Source organism: Anomaloglossus baeobatrachus, chromosome 4, assembly GCF_048569485.1.
Source record: "Anomaloglossus baeobatrachus isolate aAnoBae1 chromosome 4, aAnoBae1.hap1, whole genome shotgun sequence".
Lineage (NCBI taxonomy): Eukaryota > Metazoa > Chordata > Amphibia > Anura > Aromobatidae > Anomaloglossus > Anomaloglossus baeobatrachus.
The window spans coordinates 506,078,874-506,097,114 of record NC_134356.1 but is presented as its reverse complement, the minus strand read 5'-3'; the positions used below and the strand labels follow the sequence as shown (position 1 = coordinate 506,097,114).

At 46.2% G+C, this 18,241-nt stretch overlaps 1 protein-coding gene across 1 annotated transcript in view; it reads right to left on the bottom strand.

Annotated features, from left to right (window-relative positions):
* The window catches only part of LOC142302574 (transient receptor potential cation channel subfamily M member 7-like), a 254,559-nt gene that overhangs the window by 112,998 nt on the left and 123,320 nt on the right, over positions 1 to 18,241 (bottom strand). Inside the window, 2 exon segments of the mRNA XM_075343678.1 lie at positions 23 to 163; positions 4,623 to 4,851. Coding sequence (XP_075199793.1) covers positions 23 to 163; positions 4,623 to 4,851 — 370 coding nt within the window.

The following is an 18,241-nucleotide window of genomic DNA, read 5'->3' as shown; positions in this document are numbered from 1 at the left end:
TAAACTTTACCTCAACACCTACTTCTACAGAGAACTTCACCTCCGAATTTTCATTTACAATCATCTCATGAGCATCCTGAGACACAGGGATATGGGACATTTGTGCTCTTGTTTTGTATTCCAACAGTGGTATTACTAGCGGAAGCAAAATGCCAATAATCACCTAGAAGAAAAGATGTAATAATGGTTAATATACTAATCCCTTCAGGATATATTTGATTTCTTTTTTACTGTTGCATTCAAAGAGCCATAACAATTTTATTTTTCCTTTGACATAACCAGGTGAGCTTTTTTTTTTTATAGGATGAGTATTTATCAGTGGTACCATTTTGGGAACCATTTGACTTATTCATTAACTTTTTTCAACTTTTCATGGTAAGGACTAGAAAAAAACATAAATTTTGCCTTTTTTACATTGGCAAGGAAATCTGCCACCAGTTTTTTGCCACCTAATATGAAAGCAGCATGATGCAGAGACCCTGATGTATGACTTACCGGGCTGCTTGTAGTAGTAGCTTCTATAAAATAAAAAAAGAAAAACTGGCCAGGACCTTCTAAAAAAATAAAGCAAGTATAAACAGGTACAAGCTGCTATGAGGTTAATAAATTAGAGAAAGAGGGTGTTTTTTTTTAAATACATGGTTTTTCTCTGTATTTTGTATTTATTTCTTGTTACTCACAGGATTAGTAATAGAGGGGTCTCATAGATCCCTCCCCATTACTAATACAGGGCTTAGTGTCAGGTGTTATTTTTGATAAAGCACAGCTGTCATTAAGACCTCATATTTCCCCAATTACTGCTGCACCAGGGCAATTGAGATGAGCCGGGTAAAGCGCCAGAATTGTTCAATCTAATGGATGCAACAATACTCAGTGTCTGCTGGCTGCTATTTTTAGGCTGCGGGGCCCAATAACCATGGGTCTCCCCGGCCTGAGAATACCAGCTCCCAGCTGTCGGCCTTATCTTGGCTGAATGTCAAAATTGCGAGGATTGCATGTCATTTTTTAAAAAATTATTTATTTTTAAAAAAAAAAATACGTGGTCCCTCGTATTTTGATACACAGTCAAGATATCACACACAGCTGGGGGCTGCAGCATGTAGTCGTCTGCTTTGCCTGTGCTAGGCATCAATATATGGGGGACCCTAAGACTTTTTTTCAATTTATTTATTTTTACTTTCCATTAGAGGACAGCTGTGAGGGCAGCCAATCAGAGACGCCAGCATGCCGGCAGTCTGATTGCAGCCAATCCCACACACCAGCAGAGAAGGTGTGCGGTGGAAGCCGTAAATATATATGTGATCTGATGAGTGAACCCGGAAGAAGTGTGACAGCCATGGGGAACCTTAGTAAGTGTTATATTCATGCTTTTAACCCATGAAATACTCTAACAACATTTTTCCAAGAAACCAATTGTGAGTCAGAAATGCATTCAGTCATCTTCCCCATGCTGTTTACATTCAGTTTCAAAACTTTTCTATCAATTTCAGCATTTTTACAGCCCTCCCAGACCGATTTACAAGGTCCTCCTGAAAATTATTCAAGTTTTCCATTAACATCCATTGGGTTCGACGAATACACGAATAATAGAAATAATTCTGCTCAAATAATCCGGTGAATACAATAGTGAATACAATAGGCGAATACAATAGTGGAAATGTGTGAGGGGCTGTGAGGTCATCAAACAGTGGAAGCATCACATTGTATGTGTAGTGTGCTCAGGGGGAATCACAAAGTGTGTGGGGGAAGCAGTGGGGCATCATACTGTGTGGGTTGTATTATAATGTGTAGGGAGATGTGGGGCTCATGATACTGTGTTGGGGGACTGTGGGGTGCTCTAGGTACTTCATACTTTATGGTGGCTGTGATGGCATCATACAGTGTAGAAGTATCATATTGTCTAGTACACTGATGGTGGATTATGCTATGAAAGTATCATACTGCAATGGGAATGTGGAGGGTGTTTATACTGTGAGAAGCTGTTGGGGCATTATAATGCATATGGGGTGGTGACTGAGGGCATCATACTATATGAGTGATTACTAGGGGGCATCATACTAAATAAGAGAATTTCTGTGGGGGCATCATATTTTGGGGGAGTAACTGTGGTGCATCACAGTGTGTTAGTGGGAACTGTAGGCATATCTTACATTATGGGGGGAACAGTAGGGGTAGCATACTCATAATCATGTGTTACATACTTACATATACAGTACATAGTTATATAGGTTGAAAAAAAATAGACATTTATCCACCAGTAATACATTTTCAATTGCTAAATTATTTAAAACCCACAATGTAATTTGTTGTAAAAAAAAATTTCTCTAAATACTGATATAATGTCTGCCATTACCTCCTTTTGCAGTAGGGCATTCCACAGTCAGACTGCTCTAACTGTAGAGAACCCTTTCCCATTTAGTTGCCTCCATATGAAATAAATGCCACCTGATCCTTTTTAAGGTCTTTGGAAAGAATAAGTCATGTTGGGGACTATGGTGGCAATATACTAAGTTGGAGGCATTGTATAGACCTAATTAGGTGTTGGGAGCACTGTGGGTTTCTCATACTATACGGATGTTGGTACTTTAGAGCAAATGTGCTGTGGGAATATTATATTGGGTATTTTTGAGGATATCATACTTTATAGGGGTCAGGAAATTGTTATTGTAGTTGGCAAGAACACTGAGGTGCATCAACAGTGCAACAATTACAGTGTACGTGTCGCAATACATGTCCTTTCCACTGTGTTGAAAAGTTGGAAGGTATGTCCTTCTGTGACTGTGCCTATGTGCCGTGAACTCAACACTTAATTATTTATATGTATGCTCCTGTTCGTGACAAGCTTGATATAAACAGAATGGATAGTAAACATTATATACTCAAATATTCTCATAAATTACTGGATTTGTATACTAATAATGATGGGCGGAGCCGGACTGTAAAAGTCCGGATCCGAGCGGGTTCAAAAGTACCCAAGCACTGATATCGGGCCCAGAGTTGTCAGGGAACAATGTGGGTCCTGCAACTCAGGTAATTAAAGAAAAATAAAGAAAAAATAAAGAAAAAAAGAGGAAAGCAGGAACGTTATACTTAGCAAGTCTCTTGCGCTGCTTGGTGCTTTATATCAGAGGTTCTGTGTGTGTGCATCTCTATTGGTGTAAAAATTAATAAACAAATAAAAAGGTTGCCATAGGGTCTCCCCATATTATGACACCCAGCACAGATAAAGCATACAGCTACAAGCTGCTGCCTCAGCCTTGTGCCTAATGTGGCTGTGTATCAAAATACGAGGAACCGCATGCGGCTTTTTTCTTTTTTTAATTATTTAAATAATTGTAAAAAACAGCTTGCAGTCCCCCCCAATTTTGATACCCAGCCATGGCAAAGCTGACAGCTGGAAGCTAGTATTCTTAGCCTGGGGAGACCCATGTTTATTGGGTCCCCAAGCTTAAAATTAGCAGCCTCCAGCCACCCAAGATTGTCGCATCCATTAGATGCAACAATCCCAGAACTTTACCAGGCTCATTTCAATTCCCCTGGTGCGGTGGCAATCGGGGTGTTAAGGGGTTAATGACTGCTCACAGCTGCACTAAGCCCTAGATTAATAATAGGAGACATCTATGAGACCTCCATTACTAATCTATAAGTGAAAAGAAATAAACACCAAAAAAAATCCATTATTTGAACCTGACCTCAGGTAATCTCATTAAACTCAGTGACCTCAGTGAGGTCATTGAGTTCACAGATATGCATCTCTTGGCAGAAACAGTGTTTTTTGCTAAGAGATGCAGATTTGGTGCTGAACTTTTTACACCATATTCCTGCACCAGATGTACAACTCCTGGCAAAAAAATCGCATCAGTACTGCATCATTATGAATGTAGTTTTGATGCGATTTTTTGTTAAGAGGTATAGATTGGGTGCAGGAATATGTTGTAAAAATTTCAGCACCAAATCTGCATCTCTTGGCAAAAAAATGCACAAAAATTGTTTTGACACTGTTTCGATGCAAATCTGTTGCTGAAATCTGGTGCAGACATTTACTTATTTAAATAATTCTTTAAGAAGCCATATGCGGTCCCTCTTATTTTGATACAGAGCCAAGATAAGCGTATGGCTGGGGACTGTAGCCTGTATCTGTATGCTTTATCTGTGCTGGGTGTCATAATATGGGGGACCCTAAGCCAATTATTTTATTTATTTATTTTTATACCAATAGAGAAACACACACAGCGCCTCTGATTAATTGCAGTCAGACACGCTGACTCACAGGGTGGGGGAGCGTCTGACTGCAACCAATCAAAGACGGGGGGATTGCTTGTAAGCAGTGCATATGTATGAGGCTAATGAGCAGCCCCAGAAGTAGCGTTACAGTCACGCGGTAGACACGATAAGTATAATGCACTTGCTCCAATCACCTATCCCTTCTACCACCATTTTTAAGTGCCGGATTCTGGTCCCCATAGACTTATATGGGGACCGGCGTTCGGCCAGATATCCGTGATTAATTCCAGGATGGAAGCGGTTTTTTTTAAATCCGGTTGGACCCGCTGATCCTGGGTATCCACGAGTCCACGCATCAGTATATACTAATAATCCCCAAACAAATCCATAATAGTTACCTTACACCAATGCTTTTTCCTTAGATTTAGTCTCCCTACCCACATATCTGTCAGTAGTTTTTGAGTGCATGCATGGGAAATAAATGTTCGGAGATTTCCAGAAACAGCCAGTTTAAGGCAGGTTAAATTACTCCAGTTGCTCAGCTGATAAGTCAGAAGCTTCATTGTCATTATTTCATTCTGTTTGTAGGTTTTATCCAGGAGTTCTACTGCAAGGTTCCCAAATTCTCTAAACACAGGATAAATAGAAAATATAAATACAAAATAGAAAATAGACAGAAAACATACTATGCATTGAAACATCATTGAGAAGACCAAACAAGGTATAATTAAAATGTTCATCTAATGGATGGTCCAAATCAAAGAAGCTACTTGGTATACATAGCATATAATGGTGCTGAAATGTAAGTGAATAACAACTGGAATAAATACAGTGCAATAGAGTATTAACACAGTGGTAGAGACTATATAAGAATGCAGTGTGCTCACCTGGTTGGGGTTGTAAATCCACAACCATGGAGTAGAAACATAAAGAAGGCTGCTGCTGACCCGCAAAATGAACAGCAGGGTAACAGGAGATAAGAGGTTAATTCCGCAATGGCAATGGAGGAGACCAGGATAGATGAATAAATAGTTTCATGCTCTATGCATTTCAGAAGAAGAAGCTTCCACTTTGAAACATGTAGACTATTAAACTATTTATTCATCTCTCCTGGTCTCGTCACCTCCATTGGCAGTGTGGAATTAACTTCTTATCTCCTGATACTATATACTGTATGGTTCTAAAATGTGTCTCGGGATATCAGTCCTAGATAAAAAGTTGGTGTTCTCAAAAATTGTTTGTATAGGTTTCACAATATCTTGGTATACAATGAAGCGCATAAATGAATACACCACCTTTGAAAAGTAAGATTTAAATCAAATTTTCACTGAACACAAGAACAATTTTCCACATTTTTTTAAGACTGAGTTTCAGAGAACATGTGATAGCCCACAACATGAATGTAAGGTAATAATATAACTTTTATTACAAAATCTTCACGTTTACCCATATTAATTGTTGTAAAAGTGAATAAACCCCACATCAAAAACTATTACATCTAGTATTTTGCTCTTATTATCTACAGTAATACATGGTGTTGGCAGTGGCAGTGTTGATGTGGGTCAACATAGGTGCTCCTAGTGTCAGGAGCTACATTTAATTGATGGTATCATGAATTCACAGATTTTCTGCTCAGTATTGAATTAGAAGATGATCAAAAACACACACCTGCTGCATTTCTGAAGAACAGGGTGAAAGTGATACAGTGACCAAGTATGTCTCCTGATCTGAACCCAAACGAAACACTTATGGAGAATTCTGAGGAGACAAGTTCAGCATCACTCTGCATCCAGCATCCAGACTCTAAAAGAGGTCGTTCTTGAGGAATGAAAAAAGGTATTGTTGCAATATGTCTCCAACTTTCATTCCATGTCTAGAAGACTTGGTGCCATCATTAAAAATCACAGCGGTCACACAAAATACTAGACATAGTAGTTTTTGATTTAAGGTGTATGTATTTCTACATCAACTAATTTGAGTAAAACTGAAATTTTGTAATGAAAGTTGTATTATTAACCTTATTTTCATGTTATGGGGTAAAAAGTGAACTATGAGTATTGATTACAACCTTACCTTTTAAAGGGTCTGTACTAATTTATGCTGAGTAGTGTGTATATATACATATATATATATATATATATACACACACACACTGCATATATATATATATATATATATATTTTATATATATATATATATATATATATATATATATATATATATATATATATATATATATATATATACACACACACACAGTATATCATAAGAGTGAGTACACCCCTCACATTTTTGTCAATATTTTAATATATCTGTTCTTGGAACAACACTGAAGATATGACACTGTGATACAATGTAAAGTAGTCAGTGTACAGCTTGTATAACAGTGTACATGGTCTGTGTCCTCTAAATAACTCAATACACAGCCATTAATGTGTAAACCACTGGCAACAAAAGTGGGTACACTCTTAAGTGAAAATGGCCAAACTGTGCTCAATTAGCCATTTTCCCTCCCCAGTGTCATGTGACTCATTAGTGTTATAAGGTCTCAGGTGTGAATGGGGAGCAGGTGTGTTTAATTTGGTATAGTCGCTCCCACACTATTGTAACGGAGTGCCAGGGGTGCCTCGGGGATTGTAGTCATGGCCCCTTTTTCTCTCAGGCTAACCCCCGACTCCGCCGTCACTATTGGGACAGGGGATTGTTCTGTGGGGCAGAGTGTGGTGGAAAAGAGCATACTATCAGCCGCAGGAAGACTCTTCAGGCAGGGATCAGATAAACCAAACGACATCTTTATTGCACAGAGTTTCACAGACAGCTCAATGCACGGATTTTGTAGCGCACGGTCACAATTCCTGTCCGGGGAAATCTTTCCTTGTTGTCTCCTCTAGTGGGGATGTGCCCGGCTACTCCACTTCACCTAGGCTCCCACTCCGGCTAACACAGACTGGACCCACACCAATTCTGCTTCACCCTTGAGGACACTTCTTCTCTTCTTCCCTTCTTTCTTTCTTTCTTTCTGCCCACTCAGCTCCACACTCTGCCCCTGGCTGTTCCTTCTCCCCTGTCCCGGAATCAACTGCCTTCCACACACACACACTTCTCTCCCTTCCCCCTAAGCTGCCGGCTCCTCCTCCCTCCTGCGCAGTTTCAAAGGGGACAGCCGTCCCACCCGGGCTCTAGGGGAAACCCACTAAAACAGTGCAATTACAATAAAACATCAACATAAAACATCAACAGCTTTGTCTACCCCAGCGGGGGTATCTTCAGGGGGAAACACTGCACCTATTTGTAAGGGGTCTGCCCACCCCTTACATTCCTCCCCTCTTTCTGCCTAAGCCTCCCGGCAAGGCTCGAACCTGTAAAACACAAGTTAGCAGCAAGGCAAACTTTGGATAAAACTTTAAAACCTTCATAAACAAAGTCAACCCCTGAGCGCACAAGTTCTGCGCCCGGAGTCCCTCCTGGGAGCTCCCGGTCTTTGTAGACAGTGTGACCGGAGGCCGTTACAGCACTCCCGGTCTTGGCTGGTCTTCTGCCCGAAGGCTTTCACAGCACTCCCGGTCTTTGAAGGTAGGAGTACAAACAACAAAGTCTTCCTTAACAACACGGAGGGAGCCCCTGGCTCAGTCCAGCATCAGACTCCTTCCGGGCTCGGTAGCTTAAACATGGTTGCAAACTGTGGAACTTCTCCGGCTCTTTAACAATGCCGGTATTCAACAAGAACATGTCCATTACCTCCGGTCATTACGGGTCACTCGGGATGGTAAGCGCGCTGCCATTCGGCCCACTGAGCCCTCACATAATCGGAAAGGGACTGACCTGGCAAGCGGCGCAGCCTCCGGAACGGTTCGTAGTTGACGGGTGGTTCTGGCGCCTCTGTCTCCGGTTTTGCCTCCTCAACCCCCGACGGGGGTGACGGGGTCGCTGAACGGGACGGCGGTGGACTGTCCACGATGATCACCGGGTGAGTGACCAGACTCTGGTGAATTGCCAACACCGCCGGGGTCCCCTTCTCTGAGTCAGCACTCGGTCCTGTCATGACTTCTGGCGATACCGCCAGCGTGTTTCTCGGCCGGGAAATCTCAGCCAGCACCGGTCTCTGCTGGATACGCCTCCGGTATTGGCACTCTTCCCATTCGATTTCTTGCTGCCACTGTGCGGCCTCTTGTGTAGTGGGTATCCGGGTCACTCCTACAGCAAATAGGCCCCGGCATCCCACTTCTCTCCGGAACTTCACCTTTTCTCCTGGGTACAGCATATGAAAGCGTTGTGGTAAGCCCTCAGTGTCCAGGTTAACCCGGTTATAGAAAAAATGGTCTCCGGTCTCTTCATCCTCAATGAATCCATAGCCCTCCTTCTGGTTAAATTTGACTACGGTGCCAACGGTGCACTGCCGTTCAAACTCGTCGCTAAGGGGACCGGCCATCATCTCGCGGGCCACGGTCTCGGCCAGTAACCTCTCCTGCACCGGATCGGGTTCAGGCGATGGGGACTTTCGCTGAGTCAGGGGCGTCGACTTCACCGGCTCCCAAAAGAATCCCCACTCGTCTTCTTCTAGCTCCCGGGCATGTTGCTCTTCCGGGGCCGGAACTACTGTGTGGGTTGGCATTTCTTGCAATGGCGCCGGGGACAGTGGAGATGCTGGAGAAGGTGGAGGCGGGCCTTCTTTTCCCGCTCTTGGATACACTCCACCCCCAGTCTCGCACATCAAATCGACCCGGCCGAGGCGGCTCTTCTTTTTTTCTGTAACGCCGCGCACTTCACATGTCTTCATCAGCATCCTGGGGCCAGCACCTCCCCTCTTTGAGCGGCGCACTCCGCACTTCTTTTTCTTCACCGGCCAGCCCCAGGCTTTTCTTTTGGCGCCAATTCTTCGCGCGCTCACTGTGTTCATGAAGACGGCGGCCATCTTGCCGCCATCTTGTGCCCGGTCCAACGCCTTAGGCACCACTTCTTCTTCCCACCATGGAATCGGGACCCTTCGCCAATAATCTGGATCCTGCCGACTACGCCACATGTAACGGGGTGCCAGGGGTGCCTCGGGGATTGTAGTCGTGGCCCCTTTTTCTCTCAGGCTAACCCCCGACTCCGCCGTCACTATTGGGACAGGGGATTGTTCTGTGGGGCAGAGTGTGGTGGAAAAGAGCATACTATCAGCCGCAGGAAGACTCTTCAGGCAGGGATCAGATAAACCAAACGACATCTTTATTGCACAGAGTTTCACAGACAGCTCAATGCACAGATTTTGTAGCGCACGGTCACAATTCCTGTCCGGGGAAATCTTTCCTTCTTGTCTCCTCTAGTGGGGATGTGCCCGGCTACTACACTTCACCTAGGCTCCCACTCCGGCTAACACAGACTGGACCCACACCAATTCTGCTTCACCCTTGAGGACACTTCTTCTCTTCTTCCCTTCTTTCTTTCTTTCTTTCTTTCTGCCCACTCAGCTCCACACTCTGCCCCTGGCTGTTCCTTCTCCCCTGTCCCGGAATCAACTGCCTTCCACACACACACACTTCTCTCCCTTCCCCCTAAGCTGCCGGCTCCTCCTCCCTCCTGCACAGTTTCTATGGGGACAGCCGTCCCACCCGGGCTCTAGGGGAAACCCACTAAAACAGTGCAATTACAATAAAACATCAACATAAAACATCAACAGCTTTGTCTACCCCAGCGGGGGTATCTTCAGGGGGAAACACTGCACCTATTTGTAAGGGGTCTGCCCACCCCTTACACTATCTCATACTGGTCAAAATAGACATATGAATGCGGGATTACTGGAGCCATGTTCTGTGGTCTGATGAGAAAAAGATACATTTATTTGTTTCTGATAGTGTTAAGCAAGCATGTGAGGAGTACAAAGACAAGTTTGTTTTGCCTATAGTCAAGCATGGTGGTGGGAGTGTCATGGTTTGGGGCTGCCTCAGTGCTGCCGACTTTGGGAAGCTACAGTTCATTGAGGGAACCATGAGTGCCAACATGCACTATACTGAAGAAGAGCATGATCCTCTCCCTTTGGAAACTGGGCCACAGGGCAGCATTGCAACATGATAAAGATCCCAAACAAACCTCCAAGACTTCAACTGCCTTGCTAAAGAAACAGGGTAAAGATGCTAGTCTGGACAAGCAAATCTCACCTCAGGTGAAGTCATTTAGCTCAATGCCGGATTACCGGATTAGGCAATGTGTGCACATTGAATAGTTGGTAACAGACATTTCTGCACCAAAACTGCATCTTCTGGCAAAAAAAATTGCATCAAAACCCGCATCAAAACACATGTGGATTTGGTGCAGATTTTGCCAGGAGGTGCAGTTTTGGTACAGAAATGTCTGTAACCAAATATTTAATGTGCACACATTGCCTAATCTGGTAATCTGGCATTTAGTTCAAGGACTTCACCTGAGGTGAGGTCATTGTGTTCAATGAGTTCACCTCAGGTCAGTTCACCTTAGGTCACAGCTGGGGTACCATGGGAACTCTAGCTGTGATGTCAGGTTAACTCAGTGACTTCACTGCTCACAGCTGCAGCTCCATCAGTGTGTCTCTGAAGCTGCAGTGTGCAGTCATGTTTAGTAATGTGACCGCGCAGTGCGACTTCACATGTAGCAAAGCCAGGATCATGGTGGGACCTCGTGTGCATTACTTCGGACCTGCAGGGGTGTTTTGGGGGTCAATAAAATGGAGGAAGAAGGTGTGGTTTCTTTTTTTTTTTTAAACTTTGAATTTTTATTGAGATTTTCAATTTACGTTTTTCATACATAAAATAAAACATAAAATTCACAATTCTTATCGAACCTAGACAAACAATGACAGGACAGGTGAGGGGGGTTAGGAGGGGAGAGGAGAAATAGGAGGGAAGAGGGAAGGGTTTCAAGAGTCCATGCTCCTTCCATAGGACCCATAGGCCTCAGTCTCACAGATCCTCCTGTCCCGCAAAGTAGTCCCATGGTGCCCACACGGCCTGGAAACGGTCAACTGTGTCATGCAATAGTGCCGTGAGATGTTCCATGCGTCTAACGTCCAGTAATCTATACTTGAGGCTCTGGAGTGAGGGTGTCCCTGGCTGCCTCCAATTCTTTGCAATTAAGCATCTGGCCGCCGTAAGGATGTGGGACAAAAGCTTAGAGGCCGTTTTTTCCCAATCCCCCATTCCCAAGACCCAGAACATACATCAGGGGATGAAGATCAACCTCTATATATAGTACTTTATGGATCAACCCTCTAACCCGCTCCCAGAAGGGGACTATCCCTGGACAGGACCAGAATATGTGCAGAATGGTGCCCCTGCCTCCCCCGCATCTCTAGCAACAAGCCGGTATGGAGGGGTCTATGCCATGAAGGAAATCTGGAGTGTGGTACCAAAATAGCAAAATTTTATAGATATTTTCCTTATATAGTGTGCATATTGACGTCTTGGCGGCGTTTCCCCAGATTGCTGCCCATTCCTGAGGAAGTATCCGCCTTCCCAATAGAGACTCCCATTTCCGCATGTATGGAAAAGACCCCTCGGGCCCCTCCCGTGACTCAGAAAGCAAAATGTAAATTTCCGAAATCAGCCCCTTAGTATCAGTGCCCCTTCTGCAAATTTTCTCAAAATCTGTGGGAATCGAGGCCCCTGCCCTGCCAAACAAGGAGCCAGCCAAGTCTCTGATCTGCAGATATTGGAAAAACTCTCGATTAGAGAGAGAGAATTTATCTCAAAGGTACTCAAAGGAATGGATCTGCATTGTACTTCCATCTATAATGTCTGCAAATCTGAATAGACCTGCCTTGAGCCAGGGGTGCACCATGTCCGACTCCAGACTGCTTGGGAGCAAGGGTTGGTATATGAAGGACACTAGAGGGGAGCAGGGGGATGCCAAAGGAAATCTTCTAATGCAAAATGCCCAGAGGTCCCTAGTGAACTGCATCGGTCCAAGAAGAGGGGGCGGGCGAATCACACCGGGCCGGGGGCCACAGGAGCGCGTTTGGATGTATAGGCGCCAGCCAAAGTTTTTCAATCTCAGTCCACCTGTTGTATGCCCAAAGGGACACCCAACAGGGGATCCTCCTAAGATGGGCCGCCCAATAGTATTTTAGGATGTCCGGGACAGAAAGCCCCCCCCCCTGTTTGTCCGAGCCATCAACACCTCCCTGGCCACCCTATGACGTTTGTTACACCAAATAAATCTAAGGATAGCCGCCTGAAGGGACTTCAGCTCCTTTATTGGTACCTTAACTGGGAGGGTTTCAAAGAAATATAATAATTTTGGGAGCAAGCTCATTTTAACCGCCGCAATGCGCCCCATCCACGAAAGAGGGAGGGGCAACCACTTGCTCAAAAGAGTTCTCAGCTCTCGGAAAAGGGGGGGGAAGTTAAGGTTATAGAGGGAATCATAAGTAGATGTGAGGTTAACCCCCAGGTACTTGACCGCATCTGTCTTCCAACGAAACTTAAAATTCAAACGCAGGTAATCCAGGGCCACCGGGTCGAGATTGAAGGGCATTGCCTCCGTTTTGCTAGAGTTGATCTTATACCCCGAAAGGCTCCCGTACCTACCCAAGGTGCACATTAAAATTGGAAGGGACACATGGATGTTAGTAAGTGTAATGAGCACATCGTCGGCAAAAAGCGAGATTTTAAACGGTTTATTCCTGACCAGGACCCCCGAGATGTCTGGGTTGCTCCTGACCGAGGCCGCGAGGGGCTCTATGCATAGCGCAAAAAGGAGTGGGGACAGGGGGCACCCCTGCCTGGTGCCATTGGAGATGAGAAAAGGCTTAGAGATGTGGAGGGGGAGTTTGATAGAGGCCGTAGGAGCGCTATACAGGGACTTCAAGGCCCGCATAAAGCCACCCGAGATCCCAAAGACCTCCAGTGTCTTGAAGAGAAAAGGCCACACAAGGCGGTCAAAAGCCTTCTCTGCATCTAGACTCAACACCAACGCCTGTTGCTTCGTCCGATTTGCCACATCCACCAGGTCTATGACCTTCCTGGTGTTGTCCTCCCCCTGACGGCAAGGGACAAAACCCACCTGGTCTTTATACACGAGTTGGGGCAACCATCGATTAAGCTTGGCCGCCAAGAGCTTGGTGAACATCTTCAAATCGGAGTTCAAAAGGGCTATTGGTCTATAATTAGCACAGTCCAATAGGTCCCTGGGTGGCTTGGGCAGGAGGATTAAATGGGAGTGTAGCATGGATGGAGGGATAGGGTCACCCTGAAGGAAAGAGTTAAACAAGGCGGCCATGTGTGGGAGGAGCTCCGCCGCAAACACTTTGTAATAAAAATAAGTAAAGCCGTCCGGGCCCGGTGACTTCCCGCCAGGCAGGGCTTCCAGAACTTGCTCCAGTTCCTCTGTAGTAATCTCTTCATTCAAAGCCGCGGCTGCTCCGCAAGGCAGTGAAGGGAGCTCAAGGGCCGAAAAATAGTCCCCAAGTGCCCCAGCCCCGCACGAAGCCATGCCCGGGGGAACCGGAAGGTTATAAAGCTTGTTGTAGTAATTGAAAAAAAATGTCAGATGTTGAAGCGGGGTGATAGTGGATAGTGCCCTTTTCGTCGCGCAGAGCCTGAGGGCATGAGGATGTAGCGCGCTCCTTAAGCTGCCTGGCGAGTAAGGTATGAGCCTTATTACTCCTTTCATAGTATCTTTGTTTGGAAAAGGTTAGCAATTTTTCTGCTCTGCCAATTGCCAAGTCTCTCAACTTTTCCCTAAGGCTGATGACTCTCCTAAGAATAGTCAGTGATGGGGCAGCCGCCAGTCTCCCCTCCTGTAGCTTAAGATGGGCCGTTATAGAGTCCCGCTGGCTTGTGGCATTCTTTTTAGCCCTGGCGCCCTCTCTAATGCATAGTCCCCTCATCACTGCCTTGTGAGCTTCCCAGAGTGTTGCCGGCGACGTGACCGTGCCAGTGTTCAACTGAAAGAATTCGACCAGTTGCTTATTTAAAAAGGCCCTAGTGTCGGGATTTTTGATCAGAGATTCATTAAGGCGCCAATGCTGAGGCCTAGGTCGAGGACCATCTTTCTTGAAGTCCATTATGAGTGGGGAATGGTCTGACCACGTAATGGATCCCATTTCCACCCTCTCAAGACGCCCCAGCAGCTGTGAGTCAATGAAAAAATAGTCTATTCTGGTGTGCGTCTGATGCGGATGCGAGTAGAAGGAAAAGGCCTTCTCTCCCGGGTGGTCCACCCTCCAAGCGTCGTATAAAGCCCCTGATCTAATGAGCCTACGAAAGTCCCGGGACAGATTTTTCAAAGCACCCGATGGAGGGTGTACACCCACAGAGAGTCTGTCGGCCACCTCCGAAAAAGGGATGTTAAAGTCTCCCCCCAACACCGTAGAGGCCAGTGCCAGTCCGCCTATCAGATCGAGTATTTTCTTAAGAAAGCGTATCTGCCCTTCATTAGGTGCATAAATGTTGGCCAGTATGTGCGGGGATCCCCCCAGTTGGCCCTCCAGAATCACATATCTACCCTCTGGATCGCAGTGAGAACCCGTAATTTGTAGAGGACAACTGGAGGATATTAAAATAGCAACTCCCCCCCTCTTGGAGCCCGAGTAAGCCAAGTAATGGATGGGAAAGCGGTGGGACGCAAATTTGAAAGTGTTTGATTCCACAAAATGTGTTTCTTGGATAAAGGCTATGTCTGCACCTGATGTTTTCAGTTCCTGTAGCAGCAATTTCCTCTTACGGGGTGAATTCAGACCTTTTACGTTAGAGAGATAATGCGGGTCATATCTAAAACTTAGAAGTAAGAAAAAGCTAATGGCACACCTATACCGTCGGGGGCATGACTTCCCCTGTGAAGCCGGCCAGAGGAGACGGTCCATACGACAAAGGGCCGCAGCTCCCAGGGACTCTAGAAGGGGTGGTACCTGAAAGGACACATAAGGAAAAAACATCGGGGAGGGGGGAAGACAAGGACAAACATAGAAATGAACATGAATTAAGAACATTAACTAAAATGCATAAACCTTACGCATAGATTCCCGGGGGGTCAACCCAGAAGGGAGAGACCTAGAGGGAGGTTCCCCAACCCGTCTGGGCTAAGATAGCCACCCACCTCACTCCCCAGTAGCCCTCCCACGGGGGTCAGTCCAGTGGGCACGGGCCCGTGCCAAAAGGAAACAAGTGAAAAAAAAACCCAAAAAACCTCAACCACTAACTCCAAGTAAGGGGACCGGGCTCCCGCCAACCCCCCTACCCTCCACGGCATCATTGTGGCTACAGCCACCCCCCCTTATGCAGCTCAACAGACCCAGAGGGCCGCAGATGACACAATGGACAGTCAGAGGCTTGCTGTAGAGAGAGTCACGGTATCACAAAGCATGCTCAGCCACTGGAACTCAGAGGGTATAAGAAATAGGCACCAACCAGGTTAAGGAGTGTCCTCAACGGTGAGCCGGGGAGGGGAGCGACCCGCGGCCCCTACCTCCTCTCCCCCCCAAAGCCCCACACCCTCCACCCCTCACCTTGGACCACACGGGAGGGGGCGGCCCTTCCAACCTTTGCAAGTCCCAATCTGGGATACAGACCGCTGGAATGGCCAGTGCTTCACAGAACAGAGTGGTATCTGCTGGAGTGCGAAGGGTTGCCGATTTACCCCTTCTGCGCGCTGTTAGTGCAAACGGGTAACCCCAGCGGTATGGAACCTGGTGCTCCTTCAGGCTCGTGAGGAGGGGTTTGAGGTGCCGCCTTTTCTGGAGTGTGATGCGAGAAAGATCCGGGAAAAGCTGGATTTCCTTGCCATTGAACACAGGTGCCGTGCGCCTCATTCTAGCCTTAGCCATGATCAGTTCTTTGGTGGAGAAGTCGTGAATGCAACAAATGATGTCCCGGGGTTGGGTGGATAAATTCTTCGGCTGTAAAGCCCTGTGTGCCCTGTCCAGCTTGATGATGTTAGAAGGGGGAGCGTCCAACACTTCATTAAAGATGGATTGTAGTATGGAGTTTGTGTCCTCGGGCCCATCTGACTCTGGGACTCCCCTCACACGGACATTGCAACGGCGTCCTCTGTTGTCGAGATCCTCTATGTGAGACTGCATATCCTCCATAATTTTTTGTTGCGATGTTGCCAGTTTGTGTAATTCTGATACATGGGATCTGGTGATGTCATGCTCTTCCTCCAGGGATTCAATTCTGCCAGACAATTGCTGCAAATCTCTCCTCATTTCAGCTATTTCTGACCTGCAAGTTGCTTTAACCTCATGTATGAGACATTGAAAGTCCTCTTTAGAAGGAAGTTTACTTATGAAATCATGCATGTCCTTATAGGAGGTGTCTGGCCCTTTAAGGTGAGCACCTGCAGTAATAGACACTGGAGTTTTAGTCTGGTGCTGGGGAAGCTGGGAAGGTTGATCTCCACACCGAGGCCCAGAGGGGGGAAGCAGGCTGCTCTGTTCCCTGATATTACCAGTTGTGGCTGCAGTCCCTTCTTCTCCCGGCAGTGGGGAGGGCTGCCCCCCGACCTCCACCTTATCTCCCACCGCCACTATATGCTCCTGGTCCTGCTGCTGCTGTGCCTGAGGATCCGATGCAGTGCAGGGCTGCTGAGCCAAGGCATCCCCTGTTGGAACTGCTGCAGGGACTCCTCCACTCCCCCCTGTGTCCCCGCTGACCCACTCCTCCTTCTCTTGCTGCTTAGCAGGCCGGGCCGGTGCCTCCATTTCCCCTCCATGCTCCTGGAAAGATGGCGTCCGGGCCTCCCCTGGACCCTGTTCCAGGCCCAAGAAAGTATCCAGCGCCGTGGTGTGCAGCGGGGCGGCCACCGATGCCTGCTGCGACGGTTTAATCCTCCGTGGTCCCATCCTGAGAGCCGGTGAGTAGGTTTGTGCTTATGATAAGTGCTGATTTAGCTGAGGGTCAACAGGAGCTCCTCTTCCCCACGTCCACTCAGCTCAGCATCCTGGACACGCTCCCCGTGGTTTCTTTTTTAATAAAGGATTTTTCTCTGTGTTTAATTCTTTTGACTTATAGGGTTAGTAATCAGGGGTCTCACAAACCCCTCCCCATCACTCACCTTGGGCTTGATGACAGCTGTAATTTTTTGACAAATCACAGCTATCATTTATCCCATATATTACCCCAATTGACACCGCACCAGGGCAATCAGGATGAGCCAGGTAAAGTGCTGAAAATTATTGCATCTAATGGATGTGACAAATCTGGGGTGGCTGCTATTTTTAGGCTGGGGGGGCAATAACTATGGGCCTCGCCAGCCTAAGAATACCAGCCCCCAGCTGTCCACTTTATCTTGGCTGTATATGCAAACATATAGGACTGGCTTTCCCATGATTAAGCCGTATTATTTGTGGCAAAACACACATTGGGGTGTCTGACTGCTACACTGCATTACTCCCCCACATCTCTCATCCTCCCAGATAAGTGGATATATGGGCATAGCTGGAGACATGCCCTACTAACTAAAGTTGTCAATATTTTTGTACTTTATACTCCCTGTCCTCCTTTTTTGTTACAATTTATCTTGGCTGGGTATGAAATTTGGAGGGAGACCATACATCGTTTTATTAATTATTTGTTTAAATAATTAAAGACAAAAAAAAGCCACATGGGGTCCTTCATATTTTGATACACATCCAAGATAACGCATACAGCTCGGGGCTGGAGTCTGTAGCCGTCTGCTTTATCTATACCGGGTATCAGTATACGGGGGATCCTGTGACATTTTTTCAAATTATTTATTTATTTTTACGCTTCACAACCAACTACAGATGCTGGCATGCCTGCAGTCTGACAACAACCAATCACAGACACTGTCACAGAATGTGGGTGGGGGAAGCAGTGAATATGCATGAGAGTTAATGATCAGACCTGGAAGCAATGTGAAAGTCACGCGGGAGACTCGGCAAGTACAGTTCTCCTGCTTTAATCTTTGTTTTGCTTTCTTTTAACTTTTCTTACATTTTATATCTGGGTGGCTGAACCCGAACAATAACACGGATTTACCTGAAAAGTTGTTTACAGTTCGGGTTCTCCCATCACTAGTCATATCTTCAGTGTTGTCCCATGAA